The 16,949-nt window shown below is 47.7% G+C and overlaps 6 protein-coding genes across 6 annotated transcripts; 2 read left to right on the top strand and 4 right to left on the bottom strand.

Moving 5' to 3' along the window:
- Positions 1-909: 909 nt before the first annotated feature.
- ATNIH1004_010358 (actin-related protein 2/3 complex subunit 2) lies at positions 910-2,123 on the bottom strand (the record flags this gene model as incomplete). The annotated part of the gene is made up of 5 exons (XM_033574933.1): positions 910-989; positions 1,043-1,091; positions 1,156-1,256; positions 1,318-1,988; positions 2,062-2,123. 5 exons carry the CDS (start codon positions 2,121-2,123, stop codon positions 910-912), a joined length of 963 nt encoding a protein of 320 aa, XP_033422951.1.
- A 304-nt stretch (positions 2,124-2,427) lies between these two features.
- On the top strand, positions 2,428-5,454 carry ATNIH1004_010357 (snoRNA-binding rRNA-processing protein DIP2; the record flags this gene model as incomplete). Its single annotated transcript, XM_033574932.1, has 3 exons — positions 2,428-2,444; positions 2,512-2,766; positions 2,838-5,454. The coding sequence occupies 3 exons, from the start codon at positions 2,428-2,430 to the stop codon at positions 5,452-5,454; spliced, it is 2,889 nt and encodes a 962-aa protein (XP_033422950.1).
- Positions 5,455-6,917: 1,463 nt separating this feature from the next.
- ATNIH1004_010356 (uncharacterized protein) lies at positions 6,918-7,829 on the bottom strand (the record flags this gene model as incomplete). The annotated part of the gene is made up of 2 exons (XM_033574931.1): positions 6,918-7,660; positions 7,709-7,829. The coding sequence occupies 2 exons, from the start codon at positions 7,827-7,829 to the stop codon at positions 6,918-6,920; spliced, it is 864 nt and encodes a 287-aa protein (XP_033422949.1).
- A 1,078-nt stretch (positions 7,830-8,907) lies between these two features.
- Positions 8,908-10,197, bottom strand: ATNIH1004_010355 (metalloendopeptidase WSS1; the record flags this gene model as incomplete). Its single annotated transcript, XM_033574930.1, has 2 exons — positions 8,908-9,865; positions 9,914-10,197. 2 exons carry the CDS (start codon positions 10,195-10,197, stop codon positions 8,908-8,910), a joined length of 1,242 nt encoding a protein of 413 aa, XP_033422948.1.
- Positions 10,198-10,970: 773 nt separating this feature from the next.
- Positions 10,971-12,520, top strand: ATNIH1004_010354 (DUF1776 domain-containing protein; the record flags this gene model as incomplete). The annotated part of the gene is made up of 4 exons (XM_033574929.1): positions 10,971-11,003; positions 11,063-11,402; positions 11,463-11,626; positions 11,678-12,520. 4 exons carry the CDS (start codon positions 10,971-10,973, stop codon positions 12,518-12,520), a joined length of 1,380 nt encoding a protein of 459 aa, XP_033422947.1.
- A 293-nt stretch (positions 12,521-12,813) lies between these two features.
- On the bottom strand, positions 12,814-13,682 carry ATNIH1004_010353 (uncharacterized protein; the record flags this gene model as incomplete). The annotated part of the gene is made up of 2 exons (XM_033574928.1): positions 12,814-13,176; positions 13,260-13,682. The coding sequence occupies 2 exons, from the start codon at positions 13,680-13,682 to the stop codon at positions 12,814-12,816; spliced, it is 786 nt and encodes a 261-aa protein (XP_033422946.1).
- Positions 13,683-16,949: the final 3,267 nt, after the last annotated feature.

The raw sequence follows: 16,949 nt of genomic DNA, 5'->3' as shown, positions 1-16,949 counted from the left end.
TGGAGAGCGTATCTTCGTCGTAATCTCGCCCAACACCCAACCCCGCTAGGGGTCCCTTGATATCGAAAATTAAATTCGTCAGCCGGAGCGTGTTCTCGGAAGCCAAGAAGATACGGTGTGGTGAGTTATTTCATCCAGTATGTTGGTATAGTGAATGTCTTGTGGACGGTTACTCCTCACCATCGTCATCTCCCTCCCATTCATACAGTCCACGATACAGCCACAACGCCGAAATAAAATCGGAGAATTCTCTTTGCAGTGATTGTGTGACGTTGAACCAAACCCTTGGAAACGTCTGTCCAATGGAAACTGACGACGTGACATGGTGATGGACGGTCAGACGTCGATCATAGGCAACGACCAGCCGCTAAGGACTTGTCTTAGAGGGGTTCCCCATCCCACAACTCGAGAGACGTGCACTGGTTGGGCCGAACATCTCATTGCTTTTTTCAGCTTTGACCGAAAGGCTCCGGGGGACTGGTTCTGGCAGGATCACTTGATCGGACATAAGGCACTGAGGGCAACCACGTTGCAAAACATCTCCTTATGTATAGACTAGTCTAAAAGACTAGCATTTGAGACAAAACGGTCAAAAAGACAAAGAGAAAAAAAGCCGCAGTTGAGTAGAAAAGCATGAGAGTGAACATGAAAGAAAGGAAATCAAGGCGGCGGTGAAGTGGCGCTCTGTGGTGCTGTGATGCATCAGTAGCCAGATAGCCCGCATTCGCGACACGTCGCTGTGAGGGGGGAGGGAAAAAAAAAAAAAAAAAAAAAAAACGGGGAAGATCCCTTTCAAAATTCTATACATCCTAAAGAAAACCCATTCAGTTTGTGGACAATGTATACATGATTCTCCTTTTCCTTTCTCCCCCACAGTATACAGGAACCACGATTACACGATCTGTCAATCTATCCCTGAACCCTAAAAGTACGACCACTTGCAGTCTTCCTCTCCCGCTCTTCGTTCTCAGGCCGGGCTCGGTTAAGTACTGCAACATATTAGCATCTACCAACATTGTGGACAACTTATTTCCACACTCACCCTGGAGGAAGTCTGCCGTCCTTTTGCGCATACGAGTGTGGATGTAAGCCTAGACATGAGGTAAGCAGGATGCAACTCATCGCATACATTCAACCGCGCCAATGGAAAGATACCTTGGAGGCTTTGATGTGATAATGGAAGTAATCCCGGAAAATCTGAATGTGGGAGATGTTTTCGTATCGCCGTTGAGGGGTCAGGTGACGAGGGAACAGAACTGCACACCATTAGCCACGGCGACAGGAGACCGGAAGATATATGTCATAGTCATGAATTACCAAAAGTAACATAGCTGATCTTGCTGTCGCTGGCGTCCTGAAGGCCAGGGATGCCCTCAAGTTCAAGGGGAGGTTCGTTTCGGAAGAGCACTTGGGGAGCATTCTGCAGAGTTAAGACACGCCGTCTCGCGTCAACAAACTCCTGTAAAAAGACCTTTCCGAAGATGCGATCGGTCTCTTCACGGAAGACGGTGCTAAAGGTCACGGTGACTCGATCAGGACCCGCCTTGATATAAATGGCTTCTTCCTCCCGGTAGTGAATTGCCATCACTTCGCCTCCCTCATTTACTCCTTGAGGTGCCGACTCGGAAGTGTACCTCGAAGCTTCTTCGGAAAGCTTGGCGAACTCATCGAACGCTCTTTCGAACGGAGCAGCCATGGCATTGCGCTTCATCAGAGCCAGACGCATCACCAGTTCATCTCGGGCCTCTTGCTCTGCGGGGAGGTTCTCCAGATCGATGAGAACCGAAAAATCATATCCAGGCTCCGGAGCAACAATGTAGGATCCGTACTCTCTCTCCAGCACTTGTTGAGCTCCATATTGAACCAGCTCCCGGAAACATTTCACATTAATCGAGATGAGGATCTGGGTCTTGGATTCGGGTGTAGATAAATGAAACGTAACTCCGTCAAAATCTGAGACAACCTGATCAATCGACGTCGGCGGGGCTCTGTAGAAAGCAGTAGACAGTCAGTCGGCGCAGCTGGAGTGCATATCGCGGAGGCGGGGAGGGGAAGCTCTACCCAGAGAACCGCTCGGTCAGGAGAGAATGGATAAGAACATTGTGGTAGTCTAGAAGAAGCATGTTGGCTGTCACAACAACAAAGCGTGAGGGATACGCTTAGATTCGGTTGATTTAGAACCCCCCGTATTCGTCTTGCTTGCTGCGCTTGGTGAACCAGACGTGGCTGTAGTTTGGAGATGCAGGCAGAGTGTCATCTTACTGCCTTACGTTTATGTCCCGGATGTTGGAGAAAGGAAGGCGGTGAGAGCCAGCGGCTCTGGCGCTTGTTGCTTGCCGAACGTCCATTTTCGGACTATCGATAGGAGCTGGATTTTTTTTTTTTTTTTTTTTTTTGGAGCGCTTGTCGAGGATCAAACTGCCAACGATGGTGAAATCTTACTTGTTCGTATTATTCCGCTAGGTCCCTTGAAATTCTGTTTAGTTCCGCTGACAATTATTTCAACTCCAGAAAATTCGAGCACTCGAAGACATTCGGGCTCGTTACATCGGCATCCTCAAATGCGATATGGGCTCGGGACGACGAGCTAGCTGGTTCTACACGCCGGACAGGCTCTGGACGAGCTATTGTGGGTGCAGGTGAAGATGTGCTGTGCTGGGATATAAAAAAGGGGGAGTTGTTGGGTAGATGGCAGGATACCTCGTGCAGGGCTCAAGTTACGGTGATCACCCAGAGCAAGACAGATGAGGATATTTTTGCTGTTGGGTAGGTCGCTGAGATTCATACGGTTCATCATACGGACTGTCGCTCTGATGCTAATCCTCGTCTGTGCATAGATATGAAGACGGCAGCATCCGTGTCTGGGATTCGCGAACCGCTACTGTTATTATCTCGTTCAATGGCCACAAGTCCGCCATTACCCAACTAGCCTTCGATAGCGCCGGTGTCCGCCTTGCAAGTGGCTCGAGAGATACGGACATCATCCTGTGGGACTTGGTGGCAGAAGTGGGCCTCTTCAAGCTGCGTGGACATACTGATCAAGTCACTTCGCTGCGTTTCCTTGTTCCATCCATGGAGATGCTCAATGCCGCGGGCCTGAGCGACCATGCCGGGTTCTTGATCACCACCGGCAAAGATTCGCTGATCAAGGTCTGGGATTTGGCATCGCAACACTGTATCGAAACTCATGTAGCCCAATCCAACGGAGAGTGCTGGAGCTTGGGTCTGTCTCCCGATCAGAGTGGTTGCATCACCGCTGGAAACGATGGGGAGTTGAAAGTCTGGTCGATTGATGAGAGCGCTATGATTGAGATCTCGAAAGAGAAGGTCGGCGCCGAGGACCGCAAGATTCTGACGAACCGGGGGACATTTTATCGGAATGGAAAGGACCGCACTATCGGGATCAGCTTTCACCCACGAGCCGATTATGTTGCTTTCCATGGGTCAGAGAAGGCGGTTGAGATCTGGCGTATCCGTTCTCAGACGGAGGTCCAGAAGAGTTTAGCAAGAAAGCGCAAGAGGAGAAAGGAGAAGGACGCTCAGCGCGGCGCCACCGATCAGGATGGAGCCGCTGTGGAAGCTGGTGAGGATAAAACTGACGATATCTCTTCGGCACCGGTCACCGAAGTTTTTGTATCCCACGTTATTGTTCGAACCGGCGGAAAGGTCCGTTCTTTTGATTGGATTAGAACGAAGTCCAGCGGTAGCATTCAGCTCGTTGCTGCAATGACGAACAACCAGCTCGAAGCCTACAGCGTTGCTACGTCGCACAAGAAGAATAAGGATGAGGAAGAATCCGACTACAACCGAACTCTAGCTGTCGACATTCCAGGTCATCGCACCGATATTCGATCGGTTGCTCTAAGCTCGGATGATCGAATGCTGGCTTCTGCCTCCAACGGTAGCCTCAAAGTCTGGAACGTTCGAACCCAGAGTTGCCTCCGTACGTTGGAAAGCGGTTATGCGCTATGCTCTGCCTTTCTTCCGGGTGATAAGATCGTTGTTGTTGGGAACAAAGAAGGAGAGCTCGAAATCTTTGATATCGCGTCCTCAACTCTCCTCGACACAATCAAAGCCCATGATGGGCCAGTGTGGTCAATTCATGTTCATCCCGATGGAAAGTCCATCATCAGCGGCAGTGCCGATAAATCCGCCAAGTTCTGGAACTTCCAGGTGGTCCAGGAAGACATCCCTGGGACCAAGAGATCAACCCCACGACTGAAACTGGTCCACACGAGGACTCTGAAGGTCTCAGATGACATCCTCAGCCTTCGTTTCTCGCCCGACGCTCGATTGCTGGCCGTCGCTTTGCTAGACAACACGATCAAGGTCTTCTTCGTCGACTCGCTAAAACTCTTCCTCAATCTCTATGGCCACAAGCTTCCGGTTCTAAACATGGACATCTCCTACGACAGCAAGATGATCGTCACCTGTTCCGCGGACAAGACTGTTCGTCTATGGGGCTTGGACTTTGGTGATTGTCACAAGGCGTTCTTGGCGCACGAGGACAGTATCATGGGAGTTGCTTTCGTTCCAACGAATAAGGAAGGAAATGGACATAATTTCTTCAGCGCGAGCAAAGATCGTGTGGTTAAGTACTGGGATGGAGATAAATTCGAGCAGATTCAGAAACTGACAGGCCACCACGGTGAGATCTGGGCTTTGACTATCAGTCACGACGGCGAATTCATTGTCACTGCCAGTCATGACAAGAGTATCCGCACCTGGCAACAGACCGACGAACCGCTCTTCCTCGAAGAAGAGCGCGAGAAGGAGCTCGAGGAGATGCATGACAATACTCTTATGGAGTCCCTTGAAGAGGAGGAAAATGAAAACAGTGAGAAAGCCGAGGCCGTTGATGCAGGAAAACAAACCAGCGAGACTCTCATGGCCGGAGAAAAGATCATGGAAGCATTGGACCTGGGAATGGAGGATCTGGAAATCGTGCGAGAATGGCGCTCCATCAGGGCAGCGCAACCGAATGCAGCTCCCCCTACCCGAAACCCCTTGTACATGGCACTGGGCAATATCTCCGCTGAACAGCATGTTCTCAAAACGGTGCAGAAAATCCCCGCCGCTACGCTCCAAGACGCTTTGCTAGTTTTGCCGTTTTCGAAAATCCCCGCTCTGTTCACCTTCCTCGATATCTGGGCCAGTCGCGAATGGAACATCCCCCTTACCTGCCGCGTCCTTTTCTTTATGCTGAAGACGCACCATCGTCAAATCGTCGCCAGCAAGACGATGAGACCAATGCTGGATGGCATCCGCTCGTCCCTACGACGAGTCCTAACACGTCAAAAGAACGAGATGGGATTCAATCTATCTGCACTACAATTTGTCGGCAATCAGATTCGCGAGCACAGTACCAAGAGTTATGTCGACGAGAACTGGGAAGAGCAGCAGCAGCAGACAACAGGCACTGGTAAGAAGCGGCAGTTTATCAGCGTGGCTTGAACTTGACTGTCTGTCCGGATCTGCAGGAAAACTGTGAACATGCATGACTGGCGTTACGAATTTTATTTGGATGTCTACTACTGAAAAGTTCTATATCCTTGAGAGTTGGGCAAAAAAATTCCATCCTATTTGTATACCTATAGAAATTCAACAATGTATACAGTCATATAAGATTTAATTATCTAATATATACTACTCCGTGAAATACTCCACGACCAACATTTCACCTCAGATAACCCAAAAGCAAGATTCTATAGACAGGTCAGCATCAAGCCAAACCGAAGAAATGATCAATACAAGAATCTACCCCCAATGCCTTGGAATACAATCCAAGCAAAGGGAAAGAAACTTCGGGGTAAAATGACTAGATCAGAAGAAACCAATCAAGATCACATCTCCATAATCCAAAACCACCACTCAGCAGAACCATTATAAGCACCGACGACAAGGACCACCAATGGTGAAATATCCAGTCATACCTCTTCCGGCTCTTCCTAAATACCGGTTCTTGGAAAATGTTCTCATCATATTGGAGGTTTGGGGCAAATGGGATGTGATATGTAGTTTGGTTTCTTCTCTTCTTGTCTGTTCCCGTAGAGGGAAACTGGATGTGATGATCCCGGGCAGACAGGGGAATTGATATAAGGTACGGGGATTAATAGGCATACCTATTGTTTGTTAGTCGATGCGGAGGTTGGTTCAAGAGCAAGCCTAGAAATTGAGGCGGGTGTTGGAAAAAGTATTGATGGAGAGATAGCTCAAGATGCGGAAAGGAAAAGTGTGGGAGAAAATTGTTTGGTTGGATTTATGGTCGGTTGAATGGTCGGGCCGGCTCGGTTAGTCATTTCTTATTCATGTCGAGGTATAACAATTGTTGGGAGCTCTCCCAGCTTTCATTCAATGAATGATAATACCCAATTACATTTACCGCTCACTTAGAGCCCGTGGTGCTTTTTGTCGTATAATGGTATTAATTACGATATGTTAATAGCTCGGTTGCGTGACTTTGAAGAAGAAATCTCGAAGGTTAAGATGTCCCAGAACAAGCGTTGCCAGTAGTGACAGCAATCTAGAGCGGTCGTTATTTGATCGTTCCGTCGTTGTCCTTTCGATCATCTTTTTTTATCGTTTAATTAGTTGAATCCAGGCTGTTGGATTGAGAACATTTAAGCTGTTCATTGGATACCCCTATAGGGCAGTTTTTGATCGGTAAATTCAGCAGAACTAATCTTCATAGCCTCATAATCATATCAACTAATTAGCTAATTAGGTAATTCACCTTTAGGGGCCGCCGCATCTAATAATAGCCTTCCTTGGTATTTGTTAAGGCTACTACTAAAGTATTATCTATAAAAAAAAAAAAAAAAAAAAAAAATTAATACATAAAATCCAGCGATTTCATAGCTTTCTTTCAAACTCTGTTGATACTGAAATCTGGGATTTGAATAGTATTGCCATCAATGCTAACGAGCATTGTCTTCATCTTCCTCACAAAGTTGAAGGAGAGAAACTCCATTGACCTCAACCACATTCCATGTTCCGAGATTATTACTGTCATCATCACTAATACTACTGCTGCTGCATCCCTGGTCACCAAACATGTATGTTTTTCCGAGAGCTTGCTCAAATTGCTTGATTTTCTTGTTTCCAATCCTGACTCGTGTTGTATGAGGAGATGACTCGATTGCGTCTTGAAGAATATTGTCTAGAAATGAGACAATTAATTCTTTCTCCTCGAGCCAATCTAGCGCTTTTGACACAAATGCATTCCGATTCTCTTTGAGAATAGCAAAAATAAACTGATCAGAATCGGTCGCCACTCCGAAAACTGTCTTGTTGGTTTTCTTAGCCATAGAACGAGCATCTTGGATGCCCGCAAGATAAATTAAAAGCTGAGGAAGAGCTGCCACAATATTACCACGTGCCTTTGCCTCAATCACAACTAGCATTTCCTGAAGGTTGTCCTTCTCATCCATGTAGCCAAGTGTCCAATCAGCACGCCCGGAAATCCTTGTGTGGATAGAGCGGTACTCCGCCAAAACATCCATTTGAACTTCTGCTACGACCTTTAATTGTTTGGCAGCAGCAGTGTCATCTAGAAGCTCTAGACGGTCACAAACAAGGATATCAAATAAAGTTCGGACTAGGGATTCGGGTCCGAAGGTTCGTAGGTACTTTGATCGTCGAATATTCTGAATTGCCGATTCTATTGCATAATTAGTAAACTCGTCAGCCTGCTAATATCAAGACATACCAGTCCATTCAGATAGTTTTGTAGGTTGCTTTTGATGATCTTTCAAAGACCAACGATAATCAGGGTCCCCAGGCTCAAAGTTAATACCAACATATTTTTTTGCATCCTCTAGGCTGAGCATTCTTGCTTGAATGTGTTTGGAAACCTGAGCTTCTTCTATCAAAGACAGAGCCTGTTGTATTGACTTAATAACTGATATAGCAGCAGGGTGGAGGTTCTCAGTCAGCAAGAGTAGTTGATTAAAAGATAATTTAATGTGTTCGGCATCAGTATGGTGCTTTTGAAGCTCCCTTGTTAAGTCAAGATACCAATGGGACGGTATGATTTTCTGTTTCTTCTTTGGTGGTGCAGCCATCCTAATAAAGAGGTGTGAGGTTAAAGAAAAGGATCAAGAAGACGGTATAAAGAAGATTAACGATGAGGACGGGAAGTCAAAGGAAAAGGCATAAGATCGGGAGGGAGAAACGTGAGGACTTCGGTGGTCTAACCGCCCGAATGGGGCAACGGGGGCTTCCCAACAGGTTGTAGGTGAGGAAATCGTTCCCAGAATAAGCAAAGATTTCAGGCACTAAGAAGGATGGTTTTAGAGAGCAAAACAGGTAATAAACAAAGCAAATAGAGAAGATCGCGGGAACCCAACGATCGCATCAGCGGAGGGTAGCTAGAGAGGACTGCTCCAGGAGTAGGAGAATGGTTCCCTTGCAGCAGCACAGAAACGAAGCGACATAACCATCTAGAAAAACGACGATTTCAAGCAATCAAATAATTTAAAAAAGAACAGATAGGCGCTGTGGATATCCCACCAGACAAGCCACCATATGTCGCAGGAAGCTTCAAGGTAAAAGTGATGAAAAAGCAATGATGTCATTGATAAATATTGGCAGGTTGAAGATGTGGAACAGGGTTTAGCTCAATGGCTGGAGTACGTAAGCGAGAGGTACGGAGAACCGTGTAAGACAAAATGGCAGTTCCAACCTCCTACCACGTTAATTGGCTGTTTTCGTCTCTCCAGGCCCCTAAAGATAGATTTATGGTGTAATCTCTGGGAATAGGTATTGACACAAGGTATTACATCGAAAGTCCAATTTACAGGTATCCAGTCGATAGTAGGATTATTGGAAAATCCAACGTACATACATTATATTCATCAATCATAGTCATCAGTGCTAAAGTAAACTCATGATCATGTCAACAACCCTCTACGATGCTGATTTCATAGTGCCGCAATTCGAGCATGTCCACCACTGTGTCTCCATGAAGGTGCTGCAGAACTCGCAGACCCATCCCAGTGGCCGCTTGGGCGTATTCCGATCCAGTGCGGCGAGCGTCTCCACAGCACTGTTACGGTTCTTGAACGTAGTTAGACTGGCGGAATGGTTCATAGGGCGTTTTTTCTTGCGGTTACTCGAAGTCACAGGGTTCATTGTAGCTGGCCCCAATATCGACCTACTGTTCGATGGTCGCGGTCGCTCTGCAGCACAAGCGTCACAGCATAGGAAATTCGCCGGGTTCTCCAACGTGCAAGTGGGACATGACCACGGTTGTTCGTACAAATCGTCATCGTAAGTGATATCAACGGAGGCTTGTGGCTGTGATTGAGTGGGAGGTTTCGTATCTTGGGGGATAAGTGGAGGAGATGGAGTTGACCGAGACCCCGCCGGGTTCTCCTGGCTGGGCGGAATGTATGAAGGCCCATATCTTTCCCGCTCTTCTTGCTCGATTAGTTCAATATAGGCCTGCATAATTGCCCGTTCATTTGCGTCGTCTTCTGCGGCTTTGGTGCGGAATCCGTTTCTAGATGCTTCTTCCGCTAGCTCCGTGCTGTTCTCAGCTCCCGAAGCGCAGCCTTTTGTCACATCTATGCGATGTTGTGCGGCCTCGGCAATTATCCGGCGCATGTCGGCCCCGCGCTGTACCGGAGCGCCACCTAGTCGTTGCCCAGATCCGGCTGATAGGGTCCGTCTTTGTTCTGCGGCTGCTCTGGCTTGCCGCCGGGCTTCATCCACGGGCATCCGGCGACCTCCTAGTCGTTTACCTTCTGAAAGGAACCCCTCCCCGGTGTAGCCCTTGAAGGCGAGATCTTCATGCTCGTCACGTAGCTGGTTCCAGAGAGCATGAAATTGCTGGTGATGAGGACCATGGACGATATGGCAAAGCCTGTGCACATCAGTAATCAGTTATAACTCCCCGATAGAGGTGACGCACTCATGTAACATCGTGTCAACTATGTGCTCAATCGGGAGAAACTGTCGCTGATCAGAGGCATGGCGCAGCCGAAGGCATATCTTCTGGCCTCCATTAACATTGAGACCCAGAAGGTTCCGCTCCTGTGGATAAAATTCACAGAGCGTCCCTACTTTCCAGTCCCTGCGACGCATAATTGGTTTGACCAACGAGGCGACTTTTCGGAGCATCAACAAAGCTTCCGATTCCCTTGGGCGGTGTTTATCATGCTGGTATTCAAAAACCAGCGGGTCTATTTCACGCATGTTGGTGGATTTGTACGGCTGGCTTGATTAAATAGGGGACCAGGCAGCTGTTATTCGGGGCATCGAAAGAAAGAGTCTAGACCAAATATATGTATTTCACGGCAGTAGGCAGCTGTCCTTCGTGAAAGTGCCGCTCAGACTTGTTGTAGGCTAATCTCGACTCTGGAAGATTCTAAGTGAGCCTGAATAGCCCAGGCAGGCTATGGCCGCGTCATGAGTGTGGCACCAATGTTAAGAGTATTGATAATCAGGAAGATTTATGGGCGCATCACGTGATATGTTGAAGGTGCCTGAGATGTCAAGGGCAAAATATCATTCATCAGACTTATAGTAATATTGCTAGATAGTATGGAGTTTGAGGTAGTTAAGGGTAGCCATTGGAAATGATCCATACAGCACGTGGAAACTAAGTATATAATTCACTACTTCCTGCGATAAACTGGTCACGCTAAGCTACTAACTAGTATTAGCTGTACTTGTTTAACTCCACCCGGTTCGACAGGAACAAAGGAGTTGGTATCTAAGCAGCGTTCTGGATGTCAGCCAAATAGACAGATCTACACAAGAGTGTCCTATTGATCAATAGCTATTCTCCAAAGGCCATTCAGTTGGCTATTCGCAAGCCTTCTCATCCATATGGAGGCGTCAAGCAACCTTTGATGGGGCGATACCCGCTCATGTGACCTGGCTGATATGGATCGCAAACTCATCGCCTTTCACTTATCAAGTCGATATTTTTGTGAAATTTTTCTACCCAGAAACAACCCGTAAATATGACTAGTGATGACCAGTTCTTCTTTGACTATGTGAGTACTTTCATTTTGGTCCTTTATCTGGACTGGTATTAACCAGCCGTGGTATCTAGCTTGCGTCAATCCCGCATGACGTAAGGCGATATTCCCTCGAGGTTGCGGACTCAATCGACCGACAAGTCGACCTTGCCGCCAGGACGATAAGGGATACGCTGTCAAATCAGTCATGGCTACCTTCCTCGATGCGGCCGATACCCCAACCTCATCCTCGTGCGCCACCTCAGTCTCTCACTGATCGTGCACAAAATTGGATCCTCCGACACAGAGCATGGAGTGCAGCTCTCCTGGCCTTTATAGGGACTAGCTGTGTTTTATATTTTGGAAGCAAGAAGCTGAGTGGCAAACGGAGGAAAGCTAGGAGAGCTGGCAACGGTGCTCGGAAGGAGATAGTGGGTACGTTGCAGAACAACAAGCTATTACATGCAAATATTGGCTTGCTAAAATTCGAGATAGTTGTCGTCGGATCACCGCTTGAGCCGATGACTAGAGCCATAGCAACCGATCTAGAACGTCGAGGCTACATTGTGTATGTCACGGTCTCATCGTCAGAGGAAGAGCACATCGTCCAGTCGGAAAATAGAGTTGACATTCGGGTTCTCTGGCTGGATATAACAGCGGTATGTTCTCATTCTCGCGAATATGAAAATGCATGGTGTTGATTAATGAAGCTATCCTCGTCGCCGTCGGAACTTCATCCATCTCTGAACGAAATCCATTCATTGATAACCCAGCCTCAGTGGCCGGTGCCCGGCGTGCCACCACATACTTGTCAACTGAGCGGACTTGTCCTCGTTCCTTCTCCAAACTATGTGTCGGGCCCGGTAGCCACGATTCCCCCCTCTGCATGGGCAGACAGTATCAACACGCGGCTTCTATCTCCCATTTTGACGACCCAGCTTCTTTTACCCCTCCTTACCCTCCGCAACACGAATAGCACCATCGTCTTCATCTATCCCTCGATATCATCCTCATTGTCCTCCCCGTTCACAGGTCCCGAAGTTACCGTTACCCGTGCTATGTCAGGATTTGCGACTTCCCTGAGACGCGAGTTATGCTTCCTGCGGTATAATAATATTGATGTCGTGGAGTTGAAACTTGGAAACGTCGACCTCGGGCTGCAGTATCGTAGTCCGCAGGGCCATATCACAGGAACCGAGGTTCTTTCCTGGAGCGCGCAACAACGATCCCTGTACGGGTCCCAGTATCTTTCAAGCATCGAACAGCGACCGGTTGCCTCAGCTGGACCCAGCAAGATCCGCGGCTCTCCTGCCAGGACTCTTCATTACGCGGTGCTAGACGCACTTGAACCACCGTCGAAAGATTTTCTCGGGCGGAGAACGGCGAAGACGCCTGTCTTGTATGTGGGACGAGGTGCACGCACCTACAACATTATCGGCGAGTGGGTTCCCGCCAGCTTGGTCGGATGGATGCTCGGCCTTCGCAGTGGACAAGCCGCATCGGTGGAAAGTGCCAGTGGAAGTAGCAGTGAGACTGGTTGGGAACGGGTGTAGTGCGGATAGTAGATTTGGAAATAACAGGCACACAGTACGGCGCAGATCTTCCTCCATTCATTTCCCCTGGCGTTTGGATAGCATATATTCTCAGCTCTATATTTATCTATCAGGTAATGTACGGGATCGTCAGTCCACAGAATGACCACAAACTATATCTATATTTCCCCCTCCAATACATCGTCCGATCGGTATCAGGCCATACATAGCCTGACCCGGAATTATAGAATTATTAGGTACACAACACATTACAACTGTGTCCAGTATATATATTATACCCATCACCCACGCACTCAAACGCTCACCTCCTGCATCTCGACAACGTAACCGGTATCATATGTCGAGCGTTTCACCTTGCCGCCAGTAAGTCTCCTCCGCAACCAAATGGCGCCCCATGACACGGCGAAGATGACCAGGATGCCCGCGAAAATCCCAAAACTGTATCCGGCAACGAGACCGCTCTTCTCGCCGTGAGCGCCGGGGTTCAGGAACGAATATGGGTAGAACCCCTGGGTGTGGTGGGTCAGGTAGGCAAGCGAAACGTAGAGTAGCAGGATCAGAACGAGGAAGAGAAGCGTTATGAGGGGATGAGGATCAGTGGCTGGCAGGATGACTTCCAGGAGGGCGAAGAGCGAGTTCAGACCATGTTGGGATATCTATTAGAAGAATGGTTAGATTACGCGAGCCAGACAATCCAGAGGAGACGAAAGGAGAGGAGAAAGAAATGTATGCCACATACATTCGACCAACCATTAAAAGTAGCAGAATACCAGGTACCGTTGTACAGGATAGCCCAGAAGACAATAGTAACCAGAAAGGGGAAGGTGGTGACGGTGGCATAGAACAAGCAATGGAGGGCACGCAGGACACGAGACCAGCGACCCAGCAGAACCGAGCGACCGGTCAGGGCATAGCAAGTGGTATGGATACAGGCGACGAGGTAATAGAAGCCCAGACCCCAGAAGGTCAGCCAGGTGAAGTAGCTGAAGCTCTGGCCGATGGCGTCGCGATAGCCATGGGTACCGTTCCAGCCCCAGATGAAGAAATTGGTGAAGAAGATGTAGAACGCGACAAGGCCACGGAGGAAAGCGAAGGCCAGAGGAGGCAGAAGCCAGGAGGTTTCGAAGCGATGGTGTTGGTCGAGACAGGGATCGACGCCCATCAGTGTGTTGAAGGAAACCAACCCCATGTCTTTTTTTTTTTGGGTCTCCCTTCTCAATTGACTTTTCTTTTCTTCTTCTTCTTTTTTCAGGGCCAATTTCCCGGTGTGTCCTCTGGCTCTCTCGCCCTTGTTGCGTTAGAGTGCCTGGTAAGGTGGTTAATGAGGCATTACTGAAACGCGAGGAGTTTCTTAGAATCGTGCGACAGAGTGGGGAGGTCGCATGCTACAACATAGATGGGAGAAGAAATATTAAAACCTATTATATAACAGATACTCCGCAGGCAGCTAATTAGCTAGCTGGCTCTTTCTGTTTGGTCTAGCTCCTGGCACTTTCGCATCTTCATTCCTTTCCATTCTTAGGGCTTTAGACGCGGGGACTAGTCCCTTTCTGTTCACACACTCAGACATCCATCCAGGTCATGTGATGTGCATGGATGGACTCATGGAGGCGCAAATACAGGTGAAAACGACATCTACTATCTGGCTACGTCTGAGTAGAAAACATCAAAGCTCCATACAACTCAAAAACAACCACCAACGATTACACCACAGTTTGTCCCATGAGGGGGCATTCACTGATCTGACGAGACAAACGAAGTCTGCTAGGGTTCATTCCCTTACACAATGTTTTCAGGGAAGAAAGTGGCTGGACCCAGGAGTAAGAAATGGCATTGCTAAAACATAACCTAACTGTTGAGTATAGTAATTAATGATAACAGGGAAAATGTAGAAATAAAGGCATGATACAGTAGGCCAGAGGAGAAAAGGCTTCCCGATTTCCTGGAGTAAGTCTTTTCCTGACTCGAGCTCAGATTCCCAACCAGAAGATAGGCAAGAAGAAGGAGAAAAGGTCCAAAAAAGAACTTGTCCTCAATCTCTGGATATTTGCCAGTAGACAAATATTACAGTACGTTATCATTCTCACCAGCCAGCAGTCTGCATGAGAAGAATCGATGTGTTATCCACCTATCAGTGGTATAATCTGTAGTAGTCATCTACTGTAGGTATCTGCCTGGTAGGGAGCTGATGTTGTTCTCAGAGCATTCAATCTTTTGGCGGGCATGCATGCCTCGTTCAACGTCAATGTGTTGGGAAGAATGTTAGTTTACCACTCTCTGAGTTTCTGAACAGGTATATTCTGTAGATCTTCATTCCAGGCGGGGGAGCAGTGGTGTCACCCGAATATCACAATTATGCCAAGGGAAGCCACTCCGCACTGTCATCGCATCAGCTGGTGGGAGATATGCATGTACTTACTATGTAAGTAGGTACAGAATACGTATGTACTGTCAATGTATGTGCATGCCCTGCAGCTTCAGGGGAGAGAGTAAGTATTCATTAGAACACTTTCATTAATTAATACTGTACTCGGGTGGCTCAGAGGTTTTACAATAATTTTATTTGTCCCACAACCATTTTCAATAGTAGTAAAATTAATAACGACAAACAACTACGAAATTTTATAGCCGTGACAACAGCTGTGCCAATTACAGCCGACAGAGCATTGCATGTTAACCTATTGTCAGTACAGGACACAGGTCAGTTGCAAGTCCAGACACGAAAGCAGCAATGGAACCCCGAAATATGACACAGAATTCAGGTAGAGGAGATTACTTTTGATATAAGATCATCATCATCATCATCATAGATGGGAATGACTTCTGAATACTCTGTATACTCCGTATGGTCGCTGGAGTAACTGGATTGAATGGACGCAGGGATCATGCCTCCGCGGCCTTGAATCTCAGGCCCCTTAGATCCCCAGATCCCGATTTGGCAGGTCAATCCTCTCTCCTTACGGCATACGCCACCTCGCACGGTTTGCACTGTTCGGGGTGGATCTCAAGTTAAACACCCTAATGTTTCCGATTCGTATCGAGTCCATCCATGAAGAAGAAAAAGATTCTGAGAAAATTCTGCTTCCATGGGTGGATGCGCAGTCGTGTCAGATTTCCTTCGTCCATGGATGGATACGGGGTCGGGGATTTTGGCACGAACATTGTCTGTATATAAATAGAGAGTGGCTACAGTCTCCACTGCAGGCCCAGGGTGAATTACGCTAACCGTCATCGCCAAGCCTAATGGTGCTACTTTTTTCCTTTTTTTTTTCTGGTCCCTTGAATGATATTCTCTCCTGGAAGTCGGGAGGGGTTTCGAAGTGGATAAATTAATTAAAAAAAAAAAGGTCAATAAGGGTCTCCTGACCTTACGGAGTAGGTATAGGCTCTTCCAGTAATAGGAAGGAATTACAAAAAAAAAAAAGAAAAATTCCACATGAAAGAACTTCATATCCCAGCTTCAATAAATCCAGCATCTGAACATTAATGCAGAAGCCATCAAAAACCCCTGATTCGGCAGCTAGATTGGTATTGTAAGTAAACTATCAGTGTATGTAAGTGTCTTTCCCCCTGAAACGGGCCGCTCTTTGCGGGCAGCAGCCGACGTTGGGTATGGAAACTCCTCGTAATAACGGTACTGGTGGCCAGCCATACCGAGGAGATACGGCGTGGAATCCACCCAGAAGTGACTGTCAATGCAGGTGCCCCTCGTTTGTTTGGGGATCGTCAGGGCGAAAGCTGGTCACTGGTACAGGGTACCTGACGCTCCCTACCCAACTTGCGCAGTGGTCTGGTACCAGGTACTCCTAACAACGGACTGTCGACATAATAGCGGAACCATACTGTCAGTCATCCTCCATCGCTCTTCATTCATTCGTTCTGCACAATTCGCGGGCCGCGAATCGCTCTGTTTCGCCCTCTTTCTCGCCTGTTTCTTTCTCTCTCTCTTTCTTCTTCTTCCCTCCTCCTTCTTAGTCGGAATCCACGATGCTTGTTCATCGTCCCTCCTCTTGGCTGGTGATTCGATTGACTCGCTAACTTAATGGTCGCCCTGATCACCTTATTCCGGACCCTCTTCTTGATCGATTAACAGACTTAACGTCCTCGTACAAACTACCAAGTCGCTCCTTTATTCGTCTACTACTACTATTTCTTCTTTCCCTCTTTCTGTGGCTCTGCACGCCTGGTTCGCTACTAGGAGCTGTTCGCTCTTTTCTTTACAACCAATTACTTTAAGACTCACTAAGCTCAAATCGTTTGGGTATTATCCTGCCTTCTTTGACTTTACTCATTCTTGCGTGTGCTGACCGATAGCCCGATTCTCCAGAATCCCTCGGCCGCTGTTTTGCCTACTCTCTCGATACCAAAATCTCTACCGCCGCAAAAAGTTACAGAATATCTGGAATAGATGAATTGATTGACCCGTTTG

Source organism: Aspergillus tanneri (assembly GCF_003426965.1).
Source record: "Aspergillus tanneri strain NIH1004 chromosome Unknown AapTan_5_pilon_pilon_pilon, whole genome shotgun sequence".
Lineage (NCBI taxonomy): Eukaryota > Fungi > Ascomycota > Eurotiomycetes > Eurotiales > Aspergillaceae > Aspergillus > Aspergillus tanneri.
This window is presented reverse-complemented; position numbering and strand designations above follow the sequence as displayed.